General features: G+C 40.9%; 1 protein-coding gene across 1 annotated transcript in view; it reads left to right on the top strand.

The window, feature by feature from the left end:
• Positions 1-2844: 2844 nt before the first annotated feature.
• SLC35F4 (solute carrier family 35 member F4) overlaps positions 2845-27179 on the top strand; it is a 280814-nt gene continuing 256479 nt past the window's right edge. The window contains exon 1 of the mRNA XM_043472180.1: positions 2845-3186. Within this exon, the coding sequence (XP_043328115.1) occupies positions 3084-3186 (103 nt within the window). The 5' untranslated portion in view covers positions 2845-3083. The remainder of the gene's footprint in view (positions 3187-27179) is intronic.

The raw sequence follows: 27179 nt of genomic DNA, 5'->3' as shown, positions 1-27179 counted from the left end.
GTCTTTCCTAAGCTTTTCAGAATAGATTTGTGGTATGCTGATAGTTCACATTTTGTAAATTTGAATTTGTGTATTGGGTTTGTGGAAATCAGCAGGCAAACAAATGAAAATACTTTAAAAAATTCTCCTGTCAAAATAACTTCTATACATTTGAAAGGTTAAATCATTTTTTATGTACCAAAGAGTGCTTATCACTAGCATAAATTTACTTTTTTTGTTGATCAATTTATAGTTGTAGGATTTTAATTCCATTTTAAAAAATGTGTCTGAGATTATAGCACCTGCTTGCATTTACTGTTTTAGTCACCCTATTACAGATGATTATGGAGACATTTGTAAATGCTCTGCTGTTTTATTTTATTACACTTTCTTATTTTTTAAATTTTATTTATTTATTTATGGCTATGCTGGGTCTTTGTTGCTGCATGTGGGCTTTCTCTAGTTGTGGAGAATGGAAGGCTACTCTGTTGCAGTGTGTGGGCTTCTCTTTGGAGTGGCTTCTCTTGTTGGGGAGCACAGGCTCTAGGCACATGGGCTTCCATAGCTGTAGCACTTGAGCTCAGTAGTTGTGGTCTGTGGGCTTAGTTGCTCTGTGGCCTGTGGAATCTTTCTGGACCAGGGATTGAACCCATATCCTCTGAATTGACAGGTGGATTCTTAACCACTATGCCACTGGGAAAGTCTGCTCTGCTATTTTAAAATTAATTTCCAGGTCAACCGGAGAGTTTTTATAATTTCTTTAAGGAAACATGGACTCTTGTGGGTCTAATATTTACATTATTTAAATTTATGCTGAATTTGTTGTTTATATGAATGATGAGGTCTGGTTAAATACATTTCTACTTCTCTGGAAATTTCTGAAAACAAAGCAAAACTAAGAAGAAGGCAACAACTACACAATAAATGTAATTTAGAATTTAAATACATTAATTATGATAAATTATAACCATGAATAGGACAAAACCATTTGTCTTTAAAGTCTATGCATATTCATATTCCTATTACATTAGGAGCTTTTTGCTTCAATTTCTTAATTTCTCTCTTGTTGAATTTATGTATCAATATGCTAAGTATTATGATGTTATTAAATGCATATTAGAAGTAATATAGGGCTTCCCTGATAGCTCAGTTGGTTAAGAATCCACCTGCAAAGCAGGAGACCCCAGTTCAACTCCTGGGTCAGAGGCAAATTTATTTTATAGAAACTTCAAACCAGAGGAGTGTCTTACATTAAAGTGGTCAACCCACTTACCATGTGCAGTGCACACATTTTATATAAGGTGTGCCACAGAAATAAACATATTTCATTGGCCACATATAAAAGTAACAGAAGTGTGTTGAAAATTGCTTTGGGGTGGGGCAGGTGGTAGAGTGTAAAGGCTCAGACTTTCATTTCTGCTTTAAATAGTCAGCTCCCACTATTGCAGTAGAGTTGCTTTTTCCTTGAAGTTCATTTTGACCTTTTAGTTCTTTCTACCCTTCCATTGTTCCTGGCCCAAGAAAGCAGGTGTGGGAGGAAATTGGTTTCTTTATGAACTCTCCTCCCAGCCACAATCATCTCAGATTTACTCCACTCTCAAGATCCTGTGATAGGCTTTGTGTCCACATGAAAACCCTTAACAATTGTGAGATTTAATTCTGTATTTTCACATGCTTCAAACTAATTCACCTTAAAAAAAAAAGTTTGCCTATTTCTTCCCCCTTAAGGACCCACACACAGTGTGGGAAACGCTTGAAGGCAAAATGATGTGATAGGTTCCTTGGCGGTTTCTGAGGGGGCACTGAAATCAACTTGCTTTTGTCCTTTTTTTCCTCTAAGCTCTAGAAGTGTGAAGTCTGGCAGAGGTGTCTTAAACTGGCTCTGGATGGCAGGTGGACATAATGACCTCTAAGCTGATTAGCTCACACCCCAGCCTCACTCCAAGGCACCCTTTAGTTTCTGAGATGAAACTTTCAGGATTATTTTTTAGGAGTCTGTGACCACCAGCTGTGAATAGAAGAATCATCCTACTGCTCACGGACTCTAACCTGGTGGCTGTCTAGCCAAAGCAGAAAAGTCACACCTGAGGGGAGGGGTTCATTCTGAACACACAGCTTCAAGGACATTCTACACCCAAGTGGAAGGTCTCTGGATTGTAGCTAAAACTTTCACCCGCCCAGAGATATTTACGGTTTGAAGGGCTTACCCCTGATGTTTTGGCAATAAGAAGAAAATCATTTCTCCTCGGGGCATTTGGAATGGGCAAAATAAACATGCTGTGCACAGCTGCGGCTTCCAAGCCTTTGATGATTTCCCTGGGAGGCTGAAGGGTCCGGCCGGGTACCGACTGTTAGACTTGGAAGCTTCAGCTCTTACAGTCTTTGTGTCCAAGTTACCTGAATAATCACTCCAAGCATCACCTGCTGGGGCCTCATTTTTTATTTCTTAAAAAAAAAAAAAAAAAAAAAGGCTTTCCATCGTCTAGGCAATCGGAGGAAACTGATTAACGCCCGGGGAAGCTTGCAGATCAGCAGACCCCTGGTGGTGCAGACGCCCAGCTCAGGCGAAGCCCCGGGGGCGTCCCCAAGGTGTCATCTCCCCGAGCGCCAGTGCACACCTCTCACATTAACAGCCCTTGGTTCCTCTCGGGTCTTTCCCACCCCCGGCCCTCCTCCCCGAGCCCTTGCCACCATCTCACCTTCTCCTCTCCTCCCACACCCTGGACCAAGCATCCCTTCTGTCAGGTGGGGTTGGGGGGTGTTTACTCTTCCCGGAAGGGGGCAAAAGGGTTAATGATGAGAGTCCGCGCAGGTGGGGCCGCCCCCGGCCGCGGTGGGCGTCGGAGGTGAGGGGGCGCTGTTCAGGCGGGAGAGCCGCTAGGCTGACGGAGAGGCCGGCCTGAGTGGGGGCCGCTCCGCCGCCGCCGCCGCCGCCGCTGTGATGCGAAGCCGGTGTTGCGCCGGGCGGTGGAGTCAGAGCCCGGGCGCGGGAGCACGAGCTGCAACATCAACACCCGCGGCGGCGGCGACACCTGCACCAGCTCTCGGGCCCCGCGCTGCGCTCTCCGCCCCGCCGCGCCCGGGGCCGCCGCCCCGTACTCTCTATGGATGTCAAGGCGGCCCCCAACGGGGTGGCCACCATCGAGGACCGCATCCTGCGGATCACCGGCTACTATGGCTATTACCCGGGTTACTCCAGTCAGAAAAGTAAGACGCCGCGGGCGCTGCCTGGCTCCAGACGCCGGAGGGGGTAGGATGCGGGAGGGCGCGCCGTCCGGACACCTGCAGCCCTGCTGGCGTGGCTACCGCGGATCTCCGGGCGGTGGGGCCACCCTGGCTGAAAGTATGTCCGCTGTCCTCGGTGCTGAACCGTGAGCGAGAACGGTGTCCGGACTGTTGGCGCCTAGGAGTTTGGAAATAGTGGCAGCCTTGGGGGCAGAAGCGCAGAGGCAACCCGGTGAGCGCTCCTGACAGCCGTCTGCCGGCTCAGCCCCGGCGTACTTACAGCCGAGGAGGCTAATATGGCTGTTTACTTAGCGAAAGTCAGCCCTTGGGGCTGCACTCCCCCAAAGTCCCTACTGGGTACAGGCTGCGGGCTGGGCGCTGGGGCTGCCGGCTGGATAGGCTCGGGGGTGGGGCTGGCGGAGAAGGCCGACCCAGACGTGGGTCCCGACGCCGATGGGTCAGGCTGTTCACTCCGGGTTGTTGAAACGTTGCCAGCGCGGGAATTACTCCTGTTAAGACGTCTTTTGGGAGGTTCTCCACCTTGGGTAGAGAAAGAACCTCTTCAGGTCTCCGAGTTTGTGATCTTGGAGCCAGAGACCCGTGAAAAGACTGGGGGCTGGGGTGGATGAGAGGGGGAGGCGCGATCGGGCCCCCGGCCAGCCCCGAATGCCCGCCGCACGTCGCGGCTGCCTCTGAGCAGCGGCAGATTGCTCCATGGCTTCCGGCTTTCTTCCGGCTAAGCGAGGTCCTGTGGTGCGGATGCTTTCACGTTTCTGGAGCAGTTTTGCAGGGAGGGCGCTGAGGTGCGCTCTCTGTTCTGTCCCTCTCCTCCAACACACAAACCCACTGGCTGTATTTGCTGGGATTAGTTCTGCCAGTGACCCAAGTGAACCTCGTTTTTTTCTCTGAATTGAGGGAGTAGCTGTGGCTTAATTCCCATGCAGGTGGGATTTCACTTTTTTCTTTATCAACGCATTTCTGTCGCAATAGATGGAGCATAACTGATGTTTTTGCTATTATGTTTAACCAGAAGCCTTGGAAGCTCATAGATGCGTTTCTGATTGGTATATTTCTGAGACACTTGAGGTACAATCAGCGTTACAGTTTCTCTGAAGGAAGTAGACCCTATCACATAGAGGGAAAATCAACTTTTTCCCGGTAACTCCCCCCGCCCGGCCCCCCCTCACTATGCTCCATCTCTCTTGAGCTTTCCTGCATGGACTGTCCTTACACAGATATTTTCTAGTTTAATATTTCATTTGGTTTCAGGAAAGGCCTATCTGATTTGTATGGTCGCTATCTAGCTGTTTTTAGCATTAGAGGCTTACATTATTCATTTCCCATACAAAAGTAATTATATAGTGTTAGAATTTTCTAGAAGGAAAATAACATGCTGTGGAATGCAGTTTGAAGTCTTTGTACTATAGACTCAGAACTTTTTTTCCCCCATTGGCAAAGGCTTTCTTTTTTAACCCTATAAACTTAAGCAAAAGCACTAGTATACCACATGGAGATTACTTAGATTTCACCTTTGAATATTTTAATTAGGAACCATGGGATTTTGGTTGCTTAGAGAATGTAGAAGCCCTCTGTGAGATTACAAGACTCAGGGTAGTATATTATTATAGCTTTTACAACAACGGAACTGTGGTTAATAAAGAACAAGCTAAAAAGAATACTGGAAAAATGATATTTTAAACAGAGATATGTTCATATTATCTTTTTGTACTTGCTGAAATAGCTACACGTTTCATTTGCCATACAAGAACCGGACAAAAAGAGGGAAGAGCATTGGTTAAGACAATAACTGAGGCTAAAAGGGATAAAGATGCATTTGGTATAGTTATTTGTGATGGGCTAACTTCAGGCCAGCATTCAAACAGTGAAGACAGAGAATCTCACAAGGACAGAGAATTATATGACTGTCAAATAACTTTCAGAATGTTTAAGCTTTCAGAGGTAGAAGGAGATTGCCATTTTGCAGAGTGAAAGGCTAGGAGAAGAGAGAGCTGGAAGAGGGCCAGGCAGCTGAGCACCATGAAATAAATAATCGTGCCCTTAATGCAGGCTTCAACTAGTAAACAAACACATTGAGGCAAACCAGTACAAGATGGGCAACTGATTTAGCTGTTACCAGGAATGGGCAATAACTTAGGAGAAGTCTGGAAAGATATAGTTAAGAAAGGCCTGTGGTGAGGAATATGTAACACGTGAAGGCGAGGTGACTTTCTCATTTTTTTATGATCTTGTCTGAGGCCTTAAGGATGGAATGGTCTCTTAATATTAGTGCCATTTCCTTTTCTAGAGGTAGGTAGAGACTCATCTCTGACAACATGCATGAATGACCAACCTCATGGTAGTGCATCCTCCTACCGTTCCTGTCAACCAGGAAGATGAGAAACTTGTTGTTGTTCAGCCACTAAGTCGTGTCCTCTTTGTGACCACATGGACTGCAGCACGCCAGACTTCCCTGTCCTTCACCAGCTCCCAGAGCTTGCTCAAATTCACGTTCACCCAGTCGGTGATGCCATCCATCCTCTGTCGTCCCCTTCTCCTCCTGCCTTCAATCTTTTCCAGCATCAGGGTCTTTTCCAATGAGTCAGTTCTTCACATCAGGTGGCCAAAGTATTGGAGCTTCAGCTTCAGCATCAGTCCTTTCAGTGAATATTCAGGGTTGATTTCTTTTAAGATTGATTTGTTGGATCTCCTTGCAGTCCAAGGGACTCTCAGTCTTCTCTTGTACCACAGTTCAAAAGCATTAATTCTTTGGTGCTCAGCCTTCTTTGTGGTCCAACTCTCACATCTATACATGACTACTGGAAAAACCATAGGTTTGCCTACACAGACCTTTGTTGGCAAAGTAATGTCTCTGCTTTTTAATGTGCTGTCTAGGTTTGTCATAACTTTTCTTCCAAGGAGCAAGCATATTTTAATTTCATGTGTCTGCAGTCACCATCCACAGTAATTTTTGAGCCCAGGAAAATAAAATCTGTCATTGCTTCCACTTTTTCCCTTTCTTTTTGCCATGAGGTGATGGGATTGGATGCCATGATCTTAGTTTTTTTAATGTTGAGTTTAAGCCAGCTTTTTCACTCTCACCTTTCACCTTCCTCAAGAGGCTCTTTTAGTTCTTCTTTGCTTTCAGCCATTAGAGTGGTGTCATCTGCATATCTGAGTTTATTGATATTTCTCCCAGCAATATCAATTTTCATTCCAGCTTGATAACCCGGTTCAGAACAAATTCTAGTAGTCAGGCTGATACAAAAAAGAAAGAAATGTATGTGTACATAATTATGTATTTAAAAGATATATATAATATGCATAAGATATATATAAATATTATGTATAAAAGATATACATGCATTGTGTATTAAATATATATATAATCATCTCTGTATCTGTAAATTTAGATAGTTAGATGGGTACATAGGTGATTAAAGCATTTGTCTAACCTCAAGTTATGGTCTGGTAGGCGAAATAGATGCACTCATTCAACAGGTGCTAATTGCGCACCTCCTATGTTCCAGGAATACACCCATGAACAGAACAGAGAAACGTATTTCCCTTTTTAAAGCTTAAGTTCTAATGGGAAGAAACAGACAATAATAAACAAACATATACATACATAAATAAAGTTCTATATTGCAAGGTGATAGCTGCTTTAACAAAATTATCAGAAGAGTTAAAAGGATAAAAGATTGTGGAAGTTTTAAATATATCGGGCAGGTGAGACCTCACTGAGAAGGTCCCTGTTGAGAAAAGAGCTGAAAGATGTGAAGGAGTTTGCTGTGTAGACATTGGGAGGAGTCTGCTCAGGCAAAAGGAACAGCCTGTGCAAAGCTCTGAGGCAGAGCCTGCTGAGCCTGCTAGAGAAGGAGTGAGGAGGTCTCCTGCATGACTGGAGTGGGGTAAAGAATTGGGCAAGTGGTTGGAGATGAGGTCACTGTGGATACAGGGACTCATAGAAAGTAGCGTCTTACAGGCCATTGTAAGTCCTTTGGCTTATTCTCTGAATGAAATTGGGAGCCTTTGTAGGAGTTTTAATGGTTTTAACAGAGGAGGGATGAGACTCGACTTACATTTCAAAAGGATCAAGTTGACTGCTCTACTGGAGCAGAGGTGGAAGCAGAGAGGCTAGCTGGTATATATCACTGTAATAACAAAGGTGGGAGATGATAGTGGCTTGAACAAGAGGGTTAGCAGTAGCAGTGGTGAGAGGTGGTCAGATTCTCTTTATGTTTGAAGTTAGATTGTCTATATTTAAATGCTCTATTTGAATAGGGTTTCCTGATGGTTGGATATGGTATCTACATGAAAGAAAGGAGTAAAAACTGATCCCATCTTTTCTAGTTTGACCAAGTTTGAGTTGCCAATGGCTGAAGTGTGGCAAGCTTCAAGGTAGAGAAGTTTAGGGGTTCAAGGGATAAGGATAACATTTTGGAAAGGAAATGTAATTGGAGTTGTAAAATAATCCTGGAGTTCAGCGGAGTTGTCTGACTAGATATGTAAATTAGAGATTTTCCAGTATTTGGGTGTTATTCATAGTCTAACACTAAAGAGATCTTCAAGAAGTCAACATATATAGAGAAGAGGAGCAAGGACTGAACTCTGGGGCACTGAGACATTAAGAGGGTGAGGAGAAGGGCATGTGATACCCTGGAAAGCAGAGAAGAGTTTCAGAGGGAAGAGATTAGCTGAATCCAGTGCTGCTGAAAGGCCAGGTAAAATGAAAACTGGTCACTGACCATGAATTTGGTGACCGGTCATCATTAGCTACCTTGACAGGAACAGATAAGATAGCATAAGATGGATTAGAATGTGCTTAAGCAAGAATCAGGCTTCCAGCAGTTAAGAATCTGCCTGTCAATGCAGGAAAAGAGTTTGATCCCTGGGTTGGGAAGATCCCCTGGAGGAGGACATGGCAACCCACTCCAGTATACTTTCTGGAAAGTCACATGGACAGAAGAGCCTGGAGGGCTACAGTCCATAGGGTCACAAAAATGTTGGGCCTGACTGAACAACAGCAAACAAGAATTGGAGGAATTGGAAACGTGAGTATAGACAATTCTTCAGTAATTTTTGTGCAAAGGGGAGCAGAGGAAATGGGAGTAGTGGTGGGGTTATGAAAGTTTCTTTTTATTTTAAAGATGGCTGGCAGTAGCAGCATGTTTGCAAGCCCCTGAGAATGATTCAATAGAGAAAGAAATATCAGTGATATTGGAGAGATAGGGTACCAAATCTAGTGTACAAAGGAAGGAATATTGCTTTAGACAGGAACATGGATATAGGGCAAGGGTATGGATAAACGGTCTGGAAGGTGGATAACTGAGATGGTGGGAGTCTGCTGAGGTTCTCTTCTGATTGCTTTCATTTTCTCCAAATAGAAAGCAAGGTCATCAACTGAGAGTGAGGATAGAGGAGGAGGTGGTAGATGTTGGTTTGGAGGAGAGAGAATGTATAAATAGTTTGAGAGGGAGAGTGAACAGTCTGAGTAAGTACAGTAAGGTTGTCTGGCTGCCTTAAAGGGCACATTTAGTTTCTGGTCACATATTTAAAGTGAGATCAGTCAGTAGATTGTTATGATCATTGACACAGTGGAGGCATGGAGCAAGTGAAGAGAAGGATTTAACAGGAGTTGCAGATTATCCAGTGGGTGTAATAAAATAATAGTAGCAAGGGAGTTTTGAATGTATACAAGAAAGGAATTATAATGAATGGCCATAGCATTTAAAGCTGGTGAGTACAGAAGAGAGAAATTTGAGATGACTAGGGAGAGTGGAAAGTTGGTAGGATCAATGGATTGGAAATCTCAGTGGGATCAGAGGCTAGTGGATGTTATCTGGCAGATAAGAGGTGGTAATCAGAGAGGCTTGTATGGCTGTAAGAAGTCATTCATTCCATAAGTCAAGTCAAAGGATAAATTAATTTATTTTACTGTATCCTATTATTGATATCTTTGAGCTGAGTCTTCTTTATGTGTTGGTATAAGGAGGCAGTGTGTTGATGTGCAGTGAATTAAACTCTAGGGGTTTGGAAATTTATTCTTGTTAAACTTGCCAGTAACTAGGCCTTGAGACCTGGGTATCTCTTTGTGGCCAACAGTTTCCTTTCCTGTTAAAAAAAAAAAAAAAGAAATAGGGGAGGGGATAGAAGTCACTTTTTTTAAAGAAACTTTTAATTTTATATTGGAATATAGCTGGAATATAGTTAATTGTCACAACAATTAACAAGTTGTGACAGTTTCAGGTGGATAGTAAAGGCACTCAGCCATAAATATACATGTATCTGTTCTCCCCGAAATTCCCCTCCCATCCAGGCTGCCACATAACGTTGAGCAGAGTTCCCTGTGCTATACAGTAGGTCCTTGTTGGTTATCCATTTTAAATATAGCAATGTGTACACGTCCACCTCACATTCCCTAACTATGTCTTCCCTTCATCCTTCCTCCCTGATAACCATAAGTTCGTTTGCTAACTCTGTGAGTGTTTCTGTTTTATAAATAAGTTCATTTGTTTTATTTTTGTTTCTGTTGAAGGTTCTGCATATAAGGGATGTCCTATAGTATTTTTTCTTCTCTGTCTGAGAAGTCACTGCCTTAGAGCAGCCATGCAGTAGGTTGGCTTTGACAGCTTTCAGAAAAGCCCCAACTTCCATGAAGGACTCTATCTCAGTAAATTCTAGTTTGTTTACTTTGCCTCTCCACACTCCATTTTCCATTTCAGATGGTGGCCAGTGGCCTCTTTTTGCCTTTTGTACTTGCCAGCTTTCTGTTATTTCCTATCAGTAGCAGCAAATTTATAGTAAAACTTCTTGTCCTTGCTCTGATGCCAGCCCTGACCATCCCATTTCCAAAAAGAACTCTACTAACTTCTGGCTCTTCTGGCTCTCTGAATTCTCCAACTTGTGCTATGACTTAGCATTTTCCAAGGTGCCAGCCTCAGCTCTCTCCTCCTCACTTTACCTTCACGGAGCAAGCTTATTCAGTTTCATGGCTTCACTATCTTCTATGTGTCTCTCTTTCTAGGTACACTTTTTCTAAGCCTAGCCCCATATTTCAACTTTCTACTAGAATTCTTACCTGAATGTCCTCCAGGCATGTCACACATAAAACTAAATTCATCATTCTGTCCTTAAAATGTACCTTTTGCTTATTATGCTTTTTAAGCTTCCAATATCTGTATCTAACCAATTGCCCAGAAACCTGGAGTTATGCTCAAACTCTGCCCTTCCCCCTCTCCTTATATTCAGTTAACAAGTTCTATCTATTTTACCCCAAATACGTGTTTCCATCCCTGTTATCACCTGCCTTAATTCTACCTGTCATATCTTTCACCCAGTCTCAAATCCTTTTAGTCCAGTATGCGCACCTTAACAACATTGAATTCTGTAAAGATGCAAATCTTCCTCTCATGTCCCTGATCAAATGCCTGAAATAAACCTCCATTTTCTGTAGGACAGTGTCCAAATTCTTTAGCATGCCACAATCTGAGTCCAGCTTACACTGTTCTATTTTAGCACACATTTCCCCCTCTAATTGCCAAAGTAATGCAGACTTAATGCAGAAAATCTGGAAGGCAGAGAAACAAAGAGAGATTAAAACAAAATTACTCATCATTCCACCACCCAGAGGTGATGAGTGCTAACATTTTGGCTAACACTATCCTTAGAGTCTCTTTTATATCCATAGACAGGTGCAAATGCTGTTTATTTTGTACTGAGCATTTCTGTCACTGGTTTATAGGTTTTAATAACTGAAATTTAATGTATGCATAGTCTTCAATGTATTTAAACACCTTAATCTACTTACATTGTTGAATTTTTTGTCCAATTTTTCTTTTTTAATTTCATATCTCACTTGTCCTCCACAAACTTGCTAATAGTCTCATCAAGCAGCTCATCGTTTTAATAACATTCTAGTCCTCATGTTCTTCCGGTCCTCAGTGTCTTTTTATACTATGGCATGAATGGCTTTCTCATGTCTCCTTCTTCACTCTCTGAAAAGCTCCTATTTATCTTTCGAGGCTGAGTTTAAAAGCTCTGTCCTCTGTGAAGCTCCCTGATTGCCCCAGGCTGGGTTGATCCTCCTCTGGGCTCTTGTAATACTGTGTACTCACCTCTGCTCCAGCGTTTAGCACACTATTTTGGGCTGTTTACTTTTCATAAGACTGTCTCACCACAGAGCTTGGGGAAGGCAGGGACTTATCTTTCTTTATTTTTATCTTAGACAACATGAAAGTGTACTAGAGTACATTCTGGGTGCTCAATAAAGTTTATTGTAGTAATGAATGAATGATTATAGTTTCTGTTGAAGAAATTGGAGAGTTAATTCTTTTCACATAGAAAAGAAAGAGTACATGGTGGTAGTGATTGAAGAGAAAGAAAAAACTCACCAGCTATGAATGAATTAAACAGATGTGCCTACTCAGAGAGTGAGTATACCAAATGGTATTTTGTGATCACTTAACCTTGCGTCCTTACTGCCTTTATAATGTTCTCTGTACTTGAATGGGGAGAATGCAATCTTTAAATACAAAATAGTATAAGTTATTACAACTATAGGAAATAAAATGTGGTCCATCCCCCCTTGTGAAGTGATTACTGTTAGTCTTTGTAGTATGATGTTTTAAATCACAAACCAGATTTTTTAATTATGAAAGTAGTAGTAATAACTTAGCACTTCAGCACTCTAACTGGCATAAGTTATAAAATTGTCTCTTACTAGTGAAGTGAATGCAATAATTATTTCTCCCAGTTCAGAGTCTGTTTATACCTCAATAATAAGCGTTATGTTTCTTTGTATATGATAGGGTAGTGTTTTTGTGAAAAGTTACATTGATATGAAGAAAGAAGTCTATAGTTTTAAACTATAACTTATAAAGGCTGTGTTGATACTGAATACCACAGTATATGTCATTGTTGTATAATGTAATTTCTGCAATGTTTATTCTGATATGTATTTTTCATTTAAAATATAAATTTACATATAAACTCTATTTGTATTATAAAATACTACTGTTATTAATAGCTAACACGTGGGTTTGACATTAAGTGTCAGATATACTTTCTTTAGAAAGCCCACCTAAGACCTGTTTGAAGCCAAAAAATCTAATGCAAAGATCACGTTGACCGTTCTCTTCTACTTGTTAGACTTTTAAACTTGCATAAGTAACTTCTCAAATCAACAGCTTGCTCCTGTAAAATGGAAATAATAATAATTGTTTCATAGGTCATTGGGAAGGTTATGTAAGATAACATATATAAAAGCCTTGCACAAAGCCTAGTTCAATATAAGGAAGCTGTTATGATCATGGAGGAAACCAGTAGAATCGACTTCATGATTTCAAAAAGTCTTGCTCACTTTTTTCTTGTAAATAAATGCTTCACCACTCACATTTTCCTCCTATCCAATGTTGTAGTTTGAATTGTTAATGAAAATTGTGTTACAGCAGTGTTAAGGATAATTTAAAAATTATCCAAGTTTGCAATGCAATGTGTTTTAGTTTTGGAGATTGCCTTCTGTTTATTTACCTGGATCACCCCTGGGAATAGTTTAAAATGGGTCGGAGCCTTTTGTGATGAGGTTCTTTCCAAGGGGCCAATCCAAAATAGATGAGAAAAATCTAGGGTTTACAGGTGACAGGATGGGTCTGCATGTCTGGAGATGCAGACACTCAAACATCAAAGTAGAGAGGAGTGTAGGAATTGGGGATGGGAAGTGGAAGAGTGGTGGGGGAGACTGGCAGAGAGGAAGGATGAAATCTCAGCTAAAAATGAGTAGCATGGGATGAGGTGGGATTATGTAGGATTAGGCTGGCAGATAGGTGGAGAAGAAGTGAAAATGTGTAGTGTTAGTCACTCAGTTGTGTCCGACTCTTTGGACCCCATCAAGCTCCTCTGTCCATGGGATTCTCCAGGCAAGAATACTGGGGTTGGTTGCCATTCTCTTCTCCAGGGGATTTTCCCCACCCAGAGATCAAACCCCAGTGTCCTGCATTGTAGAAAGATGCTTTGCCATCTGTGCCACCAAGAAAGCCTGGAGAAAAGAAGCCTGAGGATTACTGGGGACTAGTCTGTTGGAAATTTCATTGTTGTTTTTACATGTGGAGTCTTAAAGGGACAGTTGCTTTTTGGTCTATTTATATAGTGGCGAACATTACAGATAGAGTCTTTCAAGTTCCACTTTTTAAAAGACACCATTATGTTATAAACACAGTTACATAGTCTTTGAAGTTACAATTCTGTTCTGAAGTATTTAACTACTTAAAGACACAGAAGAATATAGAGAAAAAGGAAAATAATCCTGTCACCCTAACATGACTACTGTTATTTTGGTTAACTTTCTTCCCATCTTCAAAATGCATATAGGGCTTCAAATCTTGATTTATTGACAAATATAAACTATAGTAAAGTCATAATTCTGATATATACAGTTTTGTGTCCTGCTTCTTTCTTACTTGACATTTTAGGATAAGCATTTTTCATTTCATTGCATGTGCCTGCTTGGAGAGGCTGGAATTAGATTCCCTTTCAGAGATTTTGGCTTAAAAAATTTGGGCAAGCTGATTCTCAGATCTTTGAGACTAGATGAAATGGAGAAACTTGGAGTGTTAGAGAGGGCTTGTGTGACTTCTCATCACAGGATTCCACTTGAACTGGCTTAGGCAAAAATGGAAGTGATTGAAATGATACTGGGAGTCTTCCATGGATTTTAAGGGCTGGGGTAAGGTGGGATAAGGGCTTCCTGGTGACTCAGTGGTAAAGAATCTGCCTACAGTGCAGGAGACCCAGATTTGATCCCTGGGTTGGGAAGATCTCCTGGAGGAGGGCATGGCAACCCACTCCAGTACTCTCGTCTGGAGAATTCCATGGACGGAGGAGCCTGGCGGGCTACAGTCCACAGAGTTGGACACGACTGAAGCAGCTAAACAGCAGCAGCAAGGTGGGATAAACGTCAGGTCCCTGAGTGTTGTTGTAGGGAAAATAGGAAGCCCTCCTTCTCTGCCTTTCATTTCTTTGCTTTTTTTTCCTTTTCCTGGCACATGTTCTCCATGCTTGTCTCTTGCTGCAGGCTGGCTTTCTCTATTCCTTGTCCAAATGGTTGAAAATAGCCTCTGCAAGCAGTTCCAGTGTTTATATGTCCTCTATTCAAGAGAGAAGACAGACTGAGCAAGAATCTCTGACTTCTAAAACCAGATTCCCAGGGACAGGGACTCTTTGGCCTAATTTGTGTCAGGTGTGCACTCTTGATTGTCTTGACTGTGGTCATCCGGGGCAGGGTCAATCTCTGCTGTCCTGACTGCCAGAGGCTTTCTGTTGTAATCCTACTGACTAGGGCAAGAGGTAGTTTCCAGAGAAAAGAAGTGTTTGTCTGGAGAGTCAGCTTAATAGCATTTTGGTTCACAGAGCTTTGCATAGAGAAGTTTTTCATTTTAAATCATAGGCTTCAATCAAGATCCAATCTTTTCTATTTTCTAGTTTTGATAGTCCTTAGAATGTGCCTATGTAATACTTAGTGAGGTTATAGATAGTGTATTCCTACAAACTGAGAAAATCCAAGTGTTTGTTTAGAGTATAAGTCCCTAAGGGGTTATGTTTAAAAGTACTCAACCAGCACTGCTGACTGCTTATTAAGTTTTATTGAAGTGCTGCTGGTTATATCAAATTTGGAAGATGTTTTTCTTTTTCTCGGTCAGATAGGGCAAAACACCAGTTCCTTCAGACTTAAGGTATAGTAACTGAAGGTGACATTTAACATTGTATATTTTAAGGAATGAAAATTACACTATTCTGCAGTCTGGGAATTTCTATATTTAGTTCTGCGTTAATGCCAAGATGGCACTGCTGCTGCTGCTGCTGCTAAGTCACTTCAGTCGTGTCCGACTCTGTGCGACCCCATAGACGGCAGCCCACCAGGCTCCTCGGTCCATGGGATTCTCCAGGCAAGAGTACTGGAGTGGGTTGCCATTGCCTTCTCCGCAAGATTGCACTAGTGGAGGTCAATAATGGTTTTATGGTCCTGGAAACTGGACGTACAAGAATTCTTTATCTCTTGTGAAGCTTAGGTTCTAAGGGCGTTAGAGTTTGCATGTTTTTGCTGCTGATGCCTTGCTCCAAGTCATGCATATGTATCTTGCATTTTTGATTCACACCCACATTTAATATAGGCATCCTAGAGGAAAGATCCAGGTCGAGTGAGCTGGGAACCATTTGGAGCACCATCTCTCCTGGAGCTATGGTGGCAGATGAAGAAATGAATTATTATTTCCCAGAGACAGTCTAGAACAAATACATTTAATATTTAGAAGCTATGAATTTTTAATTTCCCTGAAATTAAAAAAAAAAAGGGAGGGCCTCAAATGTAGCCTCTTGCTTTCTCCTTTCTTGTCCACATCCACAAACCAGTCATTGTGATCTTTTAGAAGCTTTGATTTGATCATGCCATTCCTCTGGTTAAAGTCTGCCATGGCTTCTCATATTTCTTTGGAAAACTATAAAAGCCTAAACCGGGCCTCCAGGGTCCTCACGTGGTTGGGTTCTTCCAACGGCACCACTTTCCATGTACTGTTGATGGTTTGGTCATACTGGCATGCTCTCCAGGTCCTTTCCTTCCTCCAGACTGATGCACAAGCACATCCCTCTTCCTAGTGCGGTTACCTGTCTGGCTCCTCATCATCATTCAGGTCTGTCATAAGTGCTCCTGTCTCAGGGAGGCCTTTGCAGCTCTGCACCTTTCTCATCTCATGTACTTTTCCTTTACCGCACTTACTGCAAACTGTGCTTACAGTTCATGTTGAGTCTTGTGACTGTTCAGTTTCTTTCCTGCCCGCTCACTCTCTTAGCTCCACAAAGGAAGGGCTGAATCTGTTTAGATCAGCACTAGGTACTCATCATAGAAGACCTGGATATTTCATAAATATTTGCTGAGTGATTAATTCTTGTTAAAAATTTGGAGCGGACTTCAGTTCAGTTCAGTCGCTCAGTCGTGTCCGACTCTTTGCGACCCCATGAACCACAGCACGCCAGGCTTCCCTGTCCATCACCAACACACGGAGCCTACTCCAACTCATGTCCATTGCATTGGTGATACCATCCAACCATCTCATCCTCTGTCATCCCCTTCTCCTCCCACCTTCAATCTTTCCCAGCATCAGGGTCTGTTCCAATGAGTCAGTTCTTCACATCAGGTGGCCAAAGTATTGGAGTTTCAGCTTCAGCATCAGTCCTTCCAATGAATATTCAGGACTGATTTCCTTTAGGATGGACTGGTTGGATCTCCTTGCAGTCCAAGGGACTCTCAAGAGTCTTTTCCAACACCACAGTTCAAAAACATCAATTCTTTGGCATTCAGCCTTCTTTATGGTCCAACTCTCACATCCATACATGACTATTGGAAAAACCATAGCCTTGACTAGACGGACCTTTGTTGGCAAAGTAATGTCTCTGCTTTTTAATATGCTGTCTAGGTTGGTCATACTTGTCTTCCAAGGAGCAATCATCTTTTAATTTCATGGCTGCAATTACCATCTGCAGTGATTATGGAGCCCAAGAAAATAAAGTCTCTCACTGTTTCCACTGTTTCCCCATCTATTTGTCATGAAGTGATGGGACTGGATGCCACAATCTTAGTTGTCTGAATGTTGAGCTTTAAGCCAACATTTTCACTCTCCTCTTTCACTTTCATCAAGAGACTTTAGTTCTTCTTTGCTTTCTGCCATAAGGGTGGTGTCATCTGCATATCAGGTTATTGATATTTCTCCTGGGAATCTTGATTCCAGTTTGTGAGTCATCCAGCCTGGCATTTTGCATGATATACTCTGCATATAAGTTAAATAAGCAGGGTGACAATATACAGTCTTGACCTATTCCTTTCCCTATTTGGAACCAGTCTGTTGTTACATGTCCAGTTCTAACTGTTGCTTCATGACCTGCATACGGATTTCTCAGGAGATGGGTCAGGTGATCTGGTGTTCCCATCTCTTTAAAAATTTTCCACAGTTTGTTGTGATCCACACAAAGGCTTATGCATAATCAATGAAGCAAAAGGAGCAGACTTAAAAACATTACTTTGGAATAATTTTAGACTTACAGAAAAGTTGTAAAGATAATTCACAATGTTCCTGTGTACCCCTCACCCAGTTTCCCCTGTTATTATCATTTTATATTACTAATGTGTATTTGTCAGAACTCAAAAACCAGTACTGGTACATTACCATTAATTAAACTCTAGGTTCTATTTGGATTTCACCAGTTTTCCCATTAAGGGCTCTCCTTCTGTTCCAGGATCCAAACCAAAGTACTGCATTGCATTTAATTGTCATGTCTCTTAAGTAGGCTTTTAATGCAATGAACTTGAAAAGATAATTTCAATTTTATAGAAACTTCCTGACCATTCTTTTAGGGCTTGGATCAGATCACATCTGAAAATTTAATTACTAGTTTTTAAGGTGACATTGAATTAAATTCATGTTAGAAATGACCTGTGAAATCACATGGTAATTACATACTATTTTAGAGGACTGTTCTATAGTGTAGAATAGTAGGTTTTATTGTTTCTGCTTTTTAACATTTTGGGGGAAACTAGGTATTTTTGAAAATCTAAATAAAACTATAAATTACCCTGCCCCATGTATATATACACCAAATGTTTTCATGCAGTTCACTTTATTACACTGGAAATTTATTACTTCATAGGAACAGGCTGTAAAAGTGATAAGTCCAATGAGTCATATCTATTTTTCTGTTTTATGGGAATGTGTACAAAATTTAATGGTAATGTCTAGAAAAACTGAAATAATTAAAGTTTGTTAAGTAAAATGAAAGTAAATTTCAGTTTTATTCCATTTTCAAAAGTGAATTTTAGTGAGAAAGTTCTCATAGTTTGGATTGAATAAGAAGCTGAAGTTCTGGAATGTCCTTAGGCATGAGAATATGCAGCTCATCTTTGATATTTAGTTTACTGCAACTGAAGAAAATATTATTGTTGATGTTCAATCACTCAGTCGTGTCCAACTCTTTGTGACCCCGTGCTGCTGCAGCATGCCAGGCTTCCCTGTCCCTCACCAGCTCCTGGATCTTGCACAAACTCATGTCCATGGAGTCAGTGATGCCATCCAACCATCTCACCCTCTGTTGCCCCCTCTACTCCTGCCTTCAGTCTTTCCCAGGATCAAGGTCTTATCAAACAAGTCAGGTCTTCACATAAGGTGGCCAAAGTATTGGAGCTTCAACTTCAGCATCAATTTTTTCAATGAATATTCAGCGTCAATTCTTTGGTGCTCTGCCTTCATTATGGTCCAGTTTTTCCAGTAGTCATGTATAGATGTGAGAGTTGGACCATAGACAAAGCTGATGGCCGAAGCATTGATGCTTTCAAGCTGTGGTGCTGGAGAAGACTCCTGAGAGTCCTTGGACTACAAGGTGATCAAACTAGTCAATCCTAAAGGAAATCAGTCCTGAATATTCATTGGAAGGACTGATGCTGAAGTTGAAACTCCAAGGCTTTGGCCATCTGATGTGAAGAGCTGACTTGTTTGAAAAGATTCTGATGCTGGGAAAGAATGAAGGCAGGAGGAGAAGGAGGAGACAGAAGACAAGATGGTTGGATGGCATCACCCACTCGATGGACATGAGTTTGAGCAAGCTCTGGGAGTTGGTGGTAGACAGGGAAGCCTGGTGTGCTGCATTCCATGGGGTCACAAAGAGTCAGACATTACTGAGTGACTGAATAACAACATCAACTGGAAAAACCATAGCTTTGACTATATGGACTTTTGTCGGCAAGGTGATGGCTCTGGTTTTTAATATGCTGTCTAGGTTTGTCATAGCTTTTCTCCCAAGGAGCAAGCATCTTTTAATTTCATGGCTGCATTCACCATCTGCAGTGATTTTGGAGCCCAAGAAAATAACATCTGTCACTATCATTTTTTCCCCCATCTATTTACTATGAAGTGATGGGACTGGATACCATGATCTTAGTTTTCTGAATGTTGAGTTTTAAGCCAGATTTTTTACTCGCTTTCACCTTCATCAAGAGGCACTTTAGTTCCTCTTCTCTGTCTGCCATTAGGGTGGTGTCATCTGCATATCTGAGGTTATTGATATTTCTCCCAGGAATCTTGATTCCAGTTTGTGAGTCATCCAGCCTGGCATTTCACATGATATATTCTGCATATAAGTTAAATAAGCAGGGTGACAATATACAGCCTTGTCATACTCCTTTCCCAATTTGGAACCAGTCCGCTGCTCCATGTCTGGTTCTAACTGTTGCTTCTTGACCTGGATGTAGGTGCCTCAGGAGGTATGAAGGTGGTCTGGTATTCCCATTTCTAAGAATTTTCCACAGTTTGTGTGAGCCACACAGTCAAAGACTTTAGCATAGTCAATGAAGCAGATATAGATGATTTTTGGAATTCCGTTGCTTTTTCTATGATCCAATGAATGTTGGCAGTTTAATCTCTGGTTCTTCTGCCTTTTCTAAATCCAACTTGTACATCTGGAATTTTCTCAGTTCATATACTGTTGAAGCCTATCTTAAAGGGTTTTGAGCATTACCTTGCTAGTATGTGAAATGAGTACAATTGTGCGGTAGTTTGAACATTCTTTGGCACTGCCTTTCTTTGGGATTGGAATGAAAACTGACCTCCTCCAGTCCTGTGGCTACTGCTGAGTTTTCCAAATTTGCTGGCATATTGAGTGCAGCACTTTCACAGCATCATCTTTTAGAATTTCAAATAGCTCAAGTGGAAAACCATCACCTCCAGTAGCTTTGTTCATAGTGATGCTTCCTAAGGCCCACTTGATTTCACACTCCAGGATGTCTGTCTCTAGGTGAGTGATCACACCACTGTGGTTATCTGAGTCATTAAGACCTTTTTTGTACAGTTCTGTGTATTCTTGTTACCTCTTCTTAATATCTTCTGTTTCTGTTAAGTCCATACCATTTTTGTCCTTTATTGTGCCCATCTTCACATGAAATATTCCCTTGGTATCTCTAATTTTCTTGATTAAAATATTAATATTTTCTAAAAACTGTGACTTGCAAGGATATGAGGTAACAAATGAAATTAGAGATCCCACAGATTATTTGTCTGGCAGAAGTAGATTTGTATCAAGAAACACCAGACTTCTTGAAGACTCTGAAAGGTGAATTAATGTCACATCATTTCATTTGTACTCAAGTCACTGAGGTCTTTTTTGAGGCAAGATCAGCATCATCCATGCTGTCTTCATCAGCAAAGAAAGAATGATGAATCCTTATTTCAATTTTAAGATTGTTTAAGCAGAACTAGCCTCCAAATATATCTTGCAGTATATCTAGATACTTCCAGGTTTTTGTCTGCACATGACATTTTATGACATGTCACTCTGGGTCCTTATTTTCCTGAGGAGCTCTGTTTCCCAAAGAACTTGTTTTCAGCTGCATTATAGTAATTACTTTAAGGTTTGCAATGAAAAATTGTATCATGTTCATATCCATAAAGTAAGCAAAGTGAAGAATGAAAACTTCTCCTACTGAGCAACTAAGGATGTGCTTCACTATTTTCTCGAAGGTAATAAAAATGTTCTATAAAAAAATAAAGATTTCAAGTAAGGATTTCTGAAAAGACATTAACTTCCAAGTAGTCAAATAGAACTCCACGTTCTCTTCACTGGCTGTGATGGAATTGACTTTCAAGGCAATAGAAAAGGTTTCTTCTTGGATCATTGGCAATATTTCAGATGTACGACATGCAATAAGTTACACAAACATGCAAAGCTACTCTCATCACCAAAGCAGCACAACCTGCTTTCCATGTGCAACTTGTTCGACATTGCAAACTTTCACACTTCCTAAAAAGTTCACAGAACAGTGTTCTCCTTAGATGACATTCATACATACATAATAGAAAATCAGGAGTTGGGAATATTATGAGATATGCAGTTATTTGCTAAAGGGAAATAGAATAGCTGCTAGTATCTCCAATGTTTACGTCAAAATTATGGCAAAAGAGCAAGTTCTGAGAGAGGACTTTATTTGATAAAGGCACGCTTCCATTTTTATTCCCTGATGTACACCACAAGCTAGTTTATTCTTTTCCAAGTCACACTAGTTCCCAAGGTCTTCCTAGGATTAATTTAGCAGCAAGGAAAGAAAACTCAGTTTATATTGGCTTAAGCAATGAGGAAATTTACTCTTTCCAAACAGGAAGTTGAGAGGTGGGGTGCCTGAATTAACAGTTTATGCTTGAATGAAGTATGCAGATTATAATCTTTTTTGGTTTTCATCTCTATGTGTGTGCTGAACTTTATAGGATATTTTCTTTGCTTTATTATCAAGTTATTCTATTAAGTTTTTCACTTAAAGTTAAGTTATAGTAGTTATTTTATTTTCCTAGTATTTAAAAAAAATATATAGCATCTTATTCTTCCAGTGATTCTGATCTTCAGAAATAGGCTCGTTAGAAGCTACATCATCTGTTTTCAAACTGTGTGGAGAAAAAGCAAAATCTAGCACTTGTCTAGAGATGTTTATTGTTGTAGTGAGGGATATGCTGGGTCATGCTGTGGATGTAGTAAAAGACATTGAATTGAAGACTTTAAAATGGCAAATTTTATGTTATCTGAATTTCACTACAAAAATAGTTAATATTCTAAAAAATATTATCTTATTCTTGTTTTATGGATATAATAGCTTCTCTTATTATTCCCTGAGGATATTACTAACACTTTTTGGGGAAAATTTTCTCCTCTTGAATGGGCCATTTCCTCTAAGTTGCTTTTTTGAAATTTCTTATTATTGTTAGCCAAAATTCTTGGATGTTTTGTGATTTTTGTGTCTGTGTATATTCAAGAATGGAGGGCTCCAGAACTATTTGGTAGCTGTGAGAATGATTGAGGACGTCAGGAACTATGAAGGGTCTTACCCCACTTTCAAGCTAACAAGTTAGTCTGCTGTGTTTTCATGGATGCTTCCAAAAGATAGGAAATTCCTGGGTCAGATACAAAGGACATTACTACTCACAGTTTAGCAAGCAGCATGAGCTTTGTGCACATGGTGGTTCCCCTTGCTCTGAAAGTTTCACAGGAACAATACAGAGCAAGCAAAGTGGGCCCTCATTATAATAGGTTTATGTTATACCTGAGAACTCCTGAGTTCAAGAAATTCCAGTCATTTATAATGGTCTACATGGGCTTCCCTGTTGGGTCAGATGGTGAAGAATCCACCTGCAATGCAGGACCCCGAGTTCAATTCCTGAGTCAGGAAGATCTGGAAAAGGGAATGGCTACCCACTCCAGTATTCTTGCCTGGGAAATCCCATAAACAGAGGAGCCTGGTGAACTACATTCCGTGGAGTTGTAAAGAGTGAGACACGACTGAGTGACTAATACTTTCACTTTCATAATGGTCTACGAGCAAAGCTACCCAATCTTTGCCCCAGAGGGAGACATTAGCAAACAAACCTGCCTGGTATTCTAGAGGGAGACAAACTTCACTATACAGGGTCTTGAAAAGCTAGTCTAAGACAAAAAATTGTCAAATCCTGCACAAGATGTTCAGAAATGGAAGAAAGACCCATGGAGAATTGTCAACAAGGGCTTGTCTATTGTGACTTTACTATCAAATAGCTGGGCTGTTTCCTTGAGAACCTTCAATTTCATTTTTTGTGAGATCTGTTCCTTTGGATCATAGAAAGTCTTTTCCAACCTCCTGACTGGCTGCTACCTTTCTGTGAACCAAGTAGCAAGGTGGCCTGGGCATTTCAGTGAGCAGTATGCATCAGTTCAGTTCAGTTGCTCAGTCATGTCCTACTCTTTGAGACCCCATGAATCGCAGCATGCCAGGCTTCCCTGTCCATCACCAACTCCCAGAGTTTACTCAAACTCATGTCCATCGAGTCGGTGATGCCATCCAGCCATCTTATCCTCTGCTGTCCCCTTCTCCTCCTACCCCCAATCCCTCCCAGCATCAGGGTCTTTTCCAATGAGTCAACACTTCACATGAGGTGGCCAAAGTACTGGAGTTTCAGCTTCAGCATCAGTCCTTCCAATGAACACTCAGGACTGATCTCCTTTAGGAGGGACTGGTTAGATCTCCTTGCCATCCAAGGGACTCTCAAGAGTCTTCTCCAACACCATAGTTCAAAAGCATCAATTTTCCGGCGCTCAGCAGTATGCATAGGTTCAGCTAATTCATCTGTGACATTGGTAGGGTACTCCAGTCTTCAACCATACTTGGTGTCACTGTAGACTTCTGTTTGGTCAGAGAGTAAAGCTCTGGCCTTTGCCAAAGTGAAGGGAGGCATATGCTGTACAGAATAAGGGTGGAGATTGTGAGAGTTGTTCAGTTGTGTCTGACTCTTTGTGACCCCATGGACTGTAGCCCACCAGGCTCCTCTGTCCATGGGATTCTCCAGGCAAGAATACTGGAGTAGTCTCTTCTTCAGGAAGTCTTCCCAACCCACAGATTGAACCCAGGTCTCCAGCATTGTAGGCAGATTCTTTATTATCTCAGTCACCAGGGAAGCCTGAGGGTTGGGATTAGGACTTCTTAAACCAAATGAAGAGGGATGACAATGAGACTACAATCAGTAGTTTGTTTAAGTCTATTTGAGGATGGGGCTTAGGACTTCTCAAATAGACTTAACCAAGGATACTGACTGAATCCTCATTGTCATCCCTCTTAATTTGGTAACTGGTAAGTTTGGAAAATTCTGTTTTATAAATTGGACTGTTATCTAATTTTTCTACCCTCAACTTAGGTTTTAGTTTCCTCAAACCTGACAAGTCATTTATCACTTTCTAGCTTCTTAAATTTTTGTTTTGTTTTGCTTTTCATTCATGATTCTTATGGATTTATGCCTTTAAATAAGACACACTTATTGTCATTGTAGTGGAATTTCCTGAATGAAATTAGGAAATTAGATATGTATGTATTTCAATTTGGCATCTTTACCAGGAAGAATCATTGTACTTTCTATTCCTATTTTTTGAAATCTTTTAGCTTAAACTAGATCTACCAAGATAAATATCATATTCATAGTGGCAGAGTACATTGTCTTTATTTCCTCTCAGCGGGAAACTATTTTAAGATGTCATAACACCAGGGCAAATAGTATTATGCATCATCTATTTCTTTGTCTGAATGTTAGTTTCACAGGCGTGTTTACTTTATGAAAATACCAAGCTGTGCACTTAAGGCTTATGTACTTTTTTGTATGCACGTTATATTGCTATCAAAGGTTTATATTAAAATTGTACAAAATATGACTGTATCAAAGCATTCAGCCCATTTTACTGTTTTTGTTTATTTATTTATTTTTAGCTGTGTTGGGTCTTGGTTCTGCACATGGACTTTCTCTAGTTGCCGCGAGTAGGGGACTACTCTCTAGTTGTGGTGTGTGGGCTTCTCATTGTGGTGCCTTCCCTTATTGAGAGCACAGGCTCTAGAGCTCAAGAGCTCAATAGTTGTGGCTGCCAGGCTCTAGAGCGCAGGCTCAATAGTTGTGGCACATGGGATTAGTGGCCCCCTGGCATATAGGATCTTCCCAGAGCAGGGACCAAACCCATGTCTCCTGCATTGTCAGGAGGATTTTTAACCACTGGAAAGAAAGTGAAAGTTGCTCGGTCGTTTCTGACTCTTTGTGGCCCCATGAACTATTCAGTCCATGGAATTCTCCAGGTCAGAATACTGGAGTGGGTAGCCTTTCCCTTCTCCAGGGGACCTTCCCAACCCAGGGGTCAAACTCAGGTCTCCCACGCTGCAGGCAGATTCTTTACCAGCTAAGCCACAAGGAAACCCTAACCCTAACCACTGGACCATCAGGGAAATCCCATCTATAAAGTATTTTAATAAGGACATTATTGTTCTCTTTATTCATGTTAACCTCAATTAGGTTAAGTTCTTATTTTCAACTATAAACCAGCCAATTCATTGATTGTTCTCCTGATAGATCCTTTCAGAATAATCATGGATGATAACCAGGTACAAGGTATAGTCTAGGCTACTATCTTGGTATAGTCTAGCTACTGTTGTGTTTTAATAAAACATTGAATTATAACTTAAAAATATTTTTCAAGGTAACATAAAATAAACAGTTACTTTTGTGTTTTCCCTGTTCACTCACCCCTAAGCGCATCCCCCAATTTCTTAACTATATGAGGAAGATGATTCTTAAATACTTTGTGCATATTAGAAACACCTGGGAGTTCTAAAAAATCCCACTTCAAGGCTGCATGCCATCCTAATTAAAACAGAGTCTCCGGGATGGAGACCCAGGCATCAGTACTTTTTAAAGCTCCCCAGGAGAGTTCAGTGAACAGTCAGGGCTGTGGACATAGGTCTAGGATGGTGCTTCTCAGGCTATCTGTGGTGAAGAACTAGTTTGTGTTTTTGATAGTACCAACTCATCACAGATCAAAATTCTTGCAAAATCAATAAAAATGGACTAATAGAAAAGTAATCATGTGCTGGACTATCAAAGCAATGTCAACTTGCTATCAAGTTTTCTCAATGCTTATTCTTGATATCTATATTTATCTTGCCACAGACTGATGTCAGTTCATGATCAGTGACAGTCCACAGAGCACAGTTGGGTAGCACTGACTTAAAACACTGGAATACTCTTTCCCTTTCCTAGCACAAGCCCAGTATCCATATCCTCTCCTCTCTGTGCAAAGAATCTTTTTTGAGACAGGGGACTTTCCCCCAGGGCCTGTCACTTGTGCTCCCCCTCCTTTCTCCATAGCCCCACCGACACATTGCATCCACTCAGACACATTTCTGGGCTCTGAAAGCATGAGGTGAATAACCCATAGGTTGTTTGAGATTTTCTAAGTATTGTTTCCCTTCAGCTATATTAATTAAAAAAAAAAAAAACTCCTGACTATTAAAATCTTAGAATGTGGTCTCATATATTCCACTACAAAGATACATGAGATCACATTCTAAGATTTTAGTAGTCAAGAGCTGTTCTTCTTCTTTTTTTTTAATTAGTTGAAGGGAAACAATACTTTAGGAAGCAATAGGATGAACAAAGCTAGTGGAGGTGACAGAATTCTAGCTGAGCTATTTCAAATTGTAAAAGATGATGCTATTAAAGTGCTGCACCCAGTATATCACCAAATTTGGAAAACTCAGCAGTAGCCACAGGACTGGAAAAATCAATTTTCATTCCAATCCCAAAGAAGGGCAATGCCAAAGAATGTTCAAACTATCATACAATTGAGCTCATTTCATATGCTAGTAAGGTTATGCTCAAAAGCTTTCAAGCTAGGCTTCAGTATATGAAATGAGAAATTCCAGATGTACAAGCTGGATTTCAAAGAGACAGAGGAACCAGAGATCAAATTGCCAACAGTTGTTAGATCATGGAAAAAGCAAGGGAATTTCAGACAAACATCTACTTCTGCTTCATTGACTATTCTAAAGTCTTTGACAGTGTAGAGCATAACAAACTATGGAAAATTCTTAAAGAGGTGGGAGTACCAGACAATTTATCTGTCCCTTGAGAAATCTGTATGTGAATCAAGAAGCAGCAGTTAGAACTGGACATGGAACAATGGACTGGTTCAAAATTGAGAAAGGAGTACGTCAAGACTGTGTATTGTTGCCCTGCTTATCTCACTTTTGTGCAGAGTCCATCATGTGAAATACCAGGCTGGGTGAATCACAAGCTGGAGTCAAGATTGCTGTGAGAAATGTCAATAACCTTAGATATGCAGGTAATGTCACTTTAATGGCAGAAAGTGAAGAGGAACAAAAGAGCCTATTGATGAAGGTGAAAGAGGAGAATGAAACAGCTAGCTTAAAACTCAATATTAAAAAACTAAGGTCATGGCATCTGGTCCCATCACTTCATGGCAAAAGAAAGGGAAAAAGTGACAGATTTTACTTTCTTGGGCTTCAAAATCACTGCGGACAGTGACTGCAGCCTTGAAATTAAAAGACGCTTGCTCCCTGGAAGGAAAGTTATAATAAACAAGAGAATGTATTAAAA

Source organism: Cervus canadensis, chromosome 6 (genome assembly GCF_019320065.1).
Source record: "Cervus canadensis isolate Bull #8, Minnesota chromosome 6, ASM1932006v1, whole genome shotgun sequence".
NCBI classification, from domain to species: domain Eukaryota; kingdom Metazoa; phylum Chordata; class Mammalia; order Artiodactyla; family Cervidae; genus Cervus; species Cervus canadensis.
The sequence above is the reverse complement of the archived record's forward strand: the minus strand, read 5'-3'. Positions and strand labels throughout refer to the sequence as shown.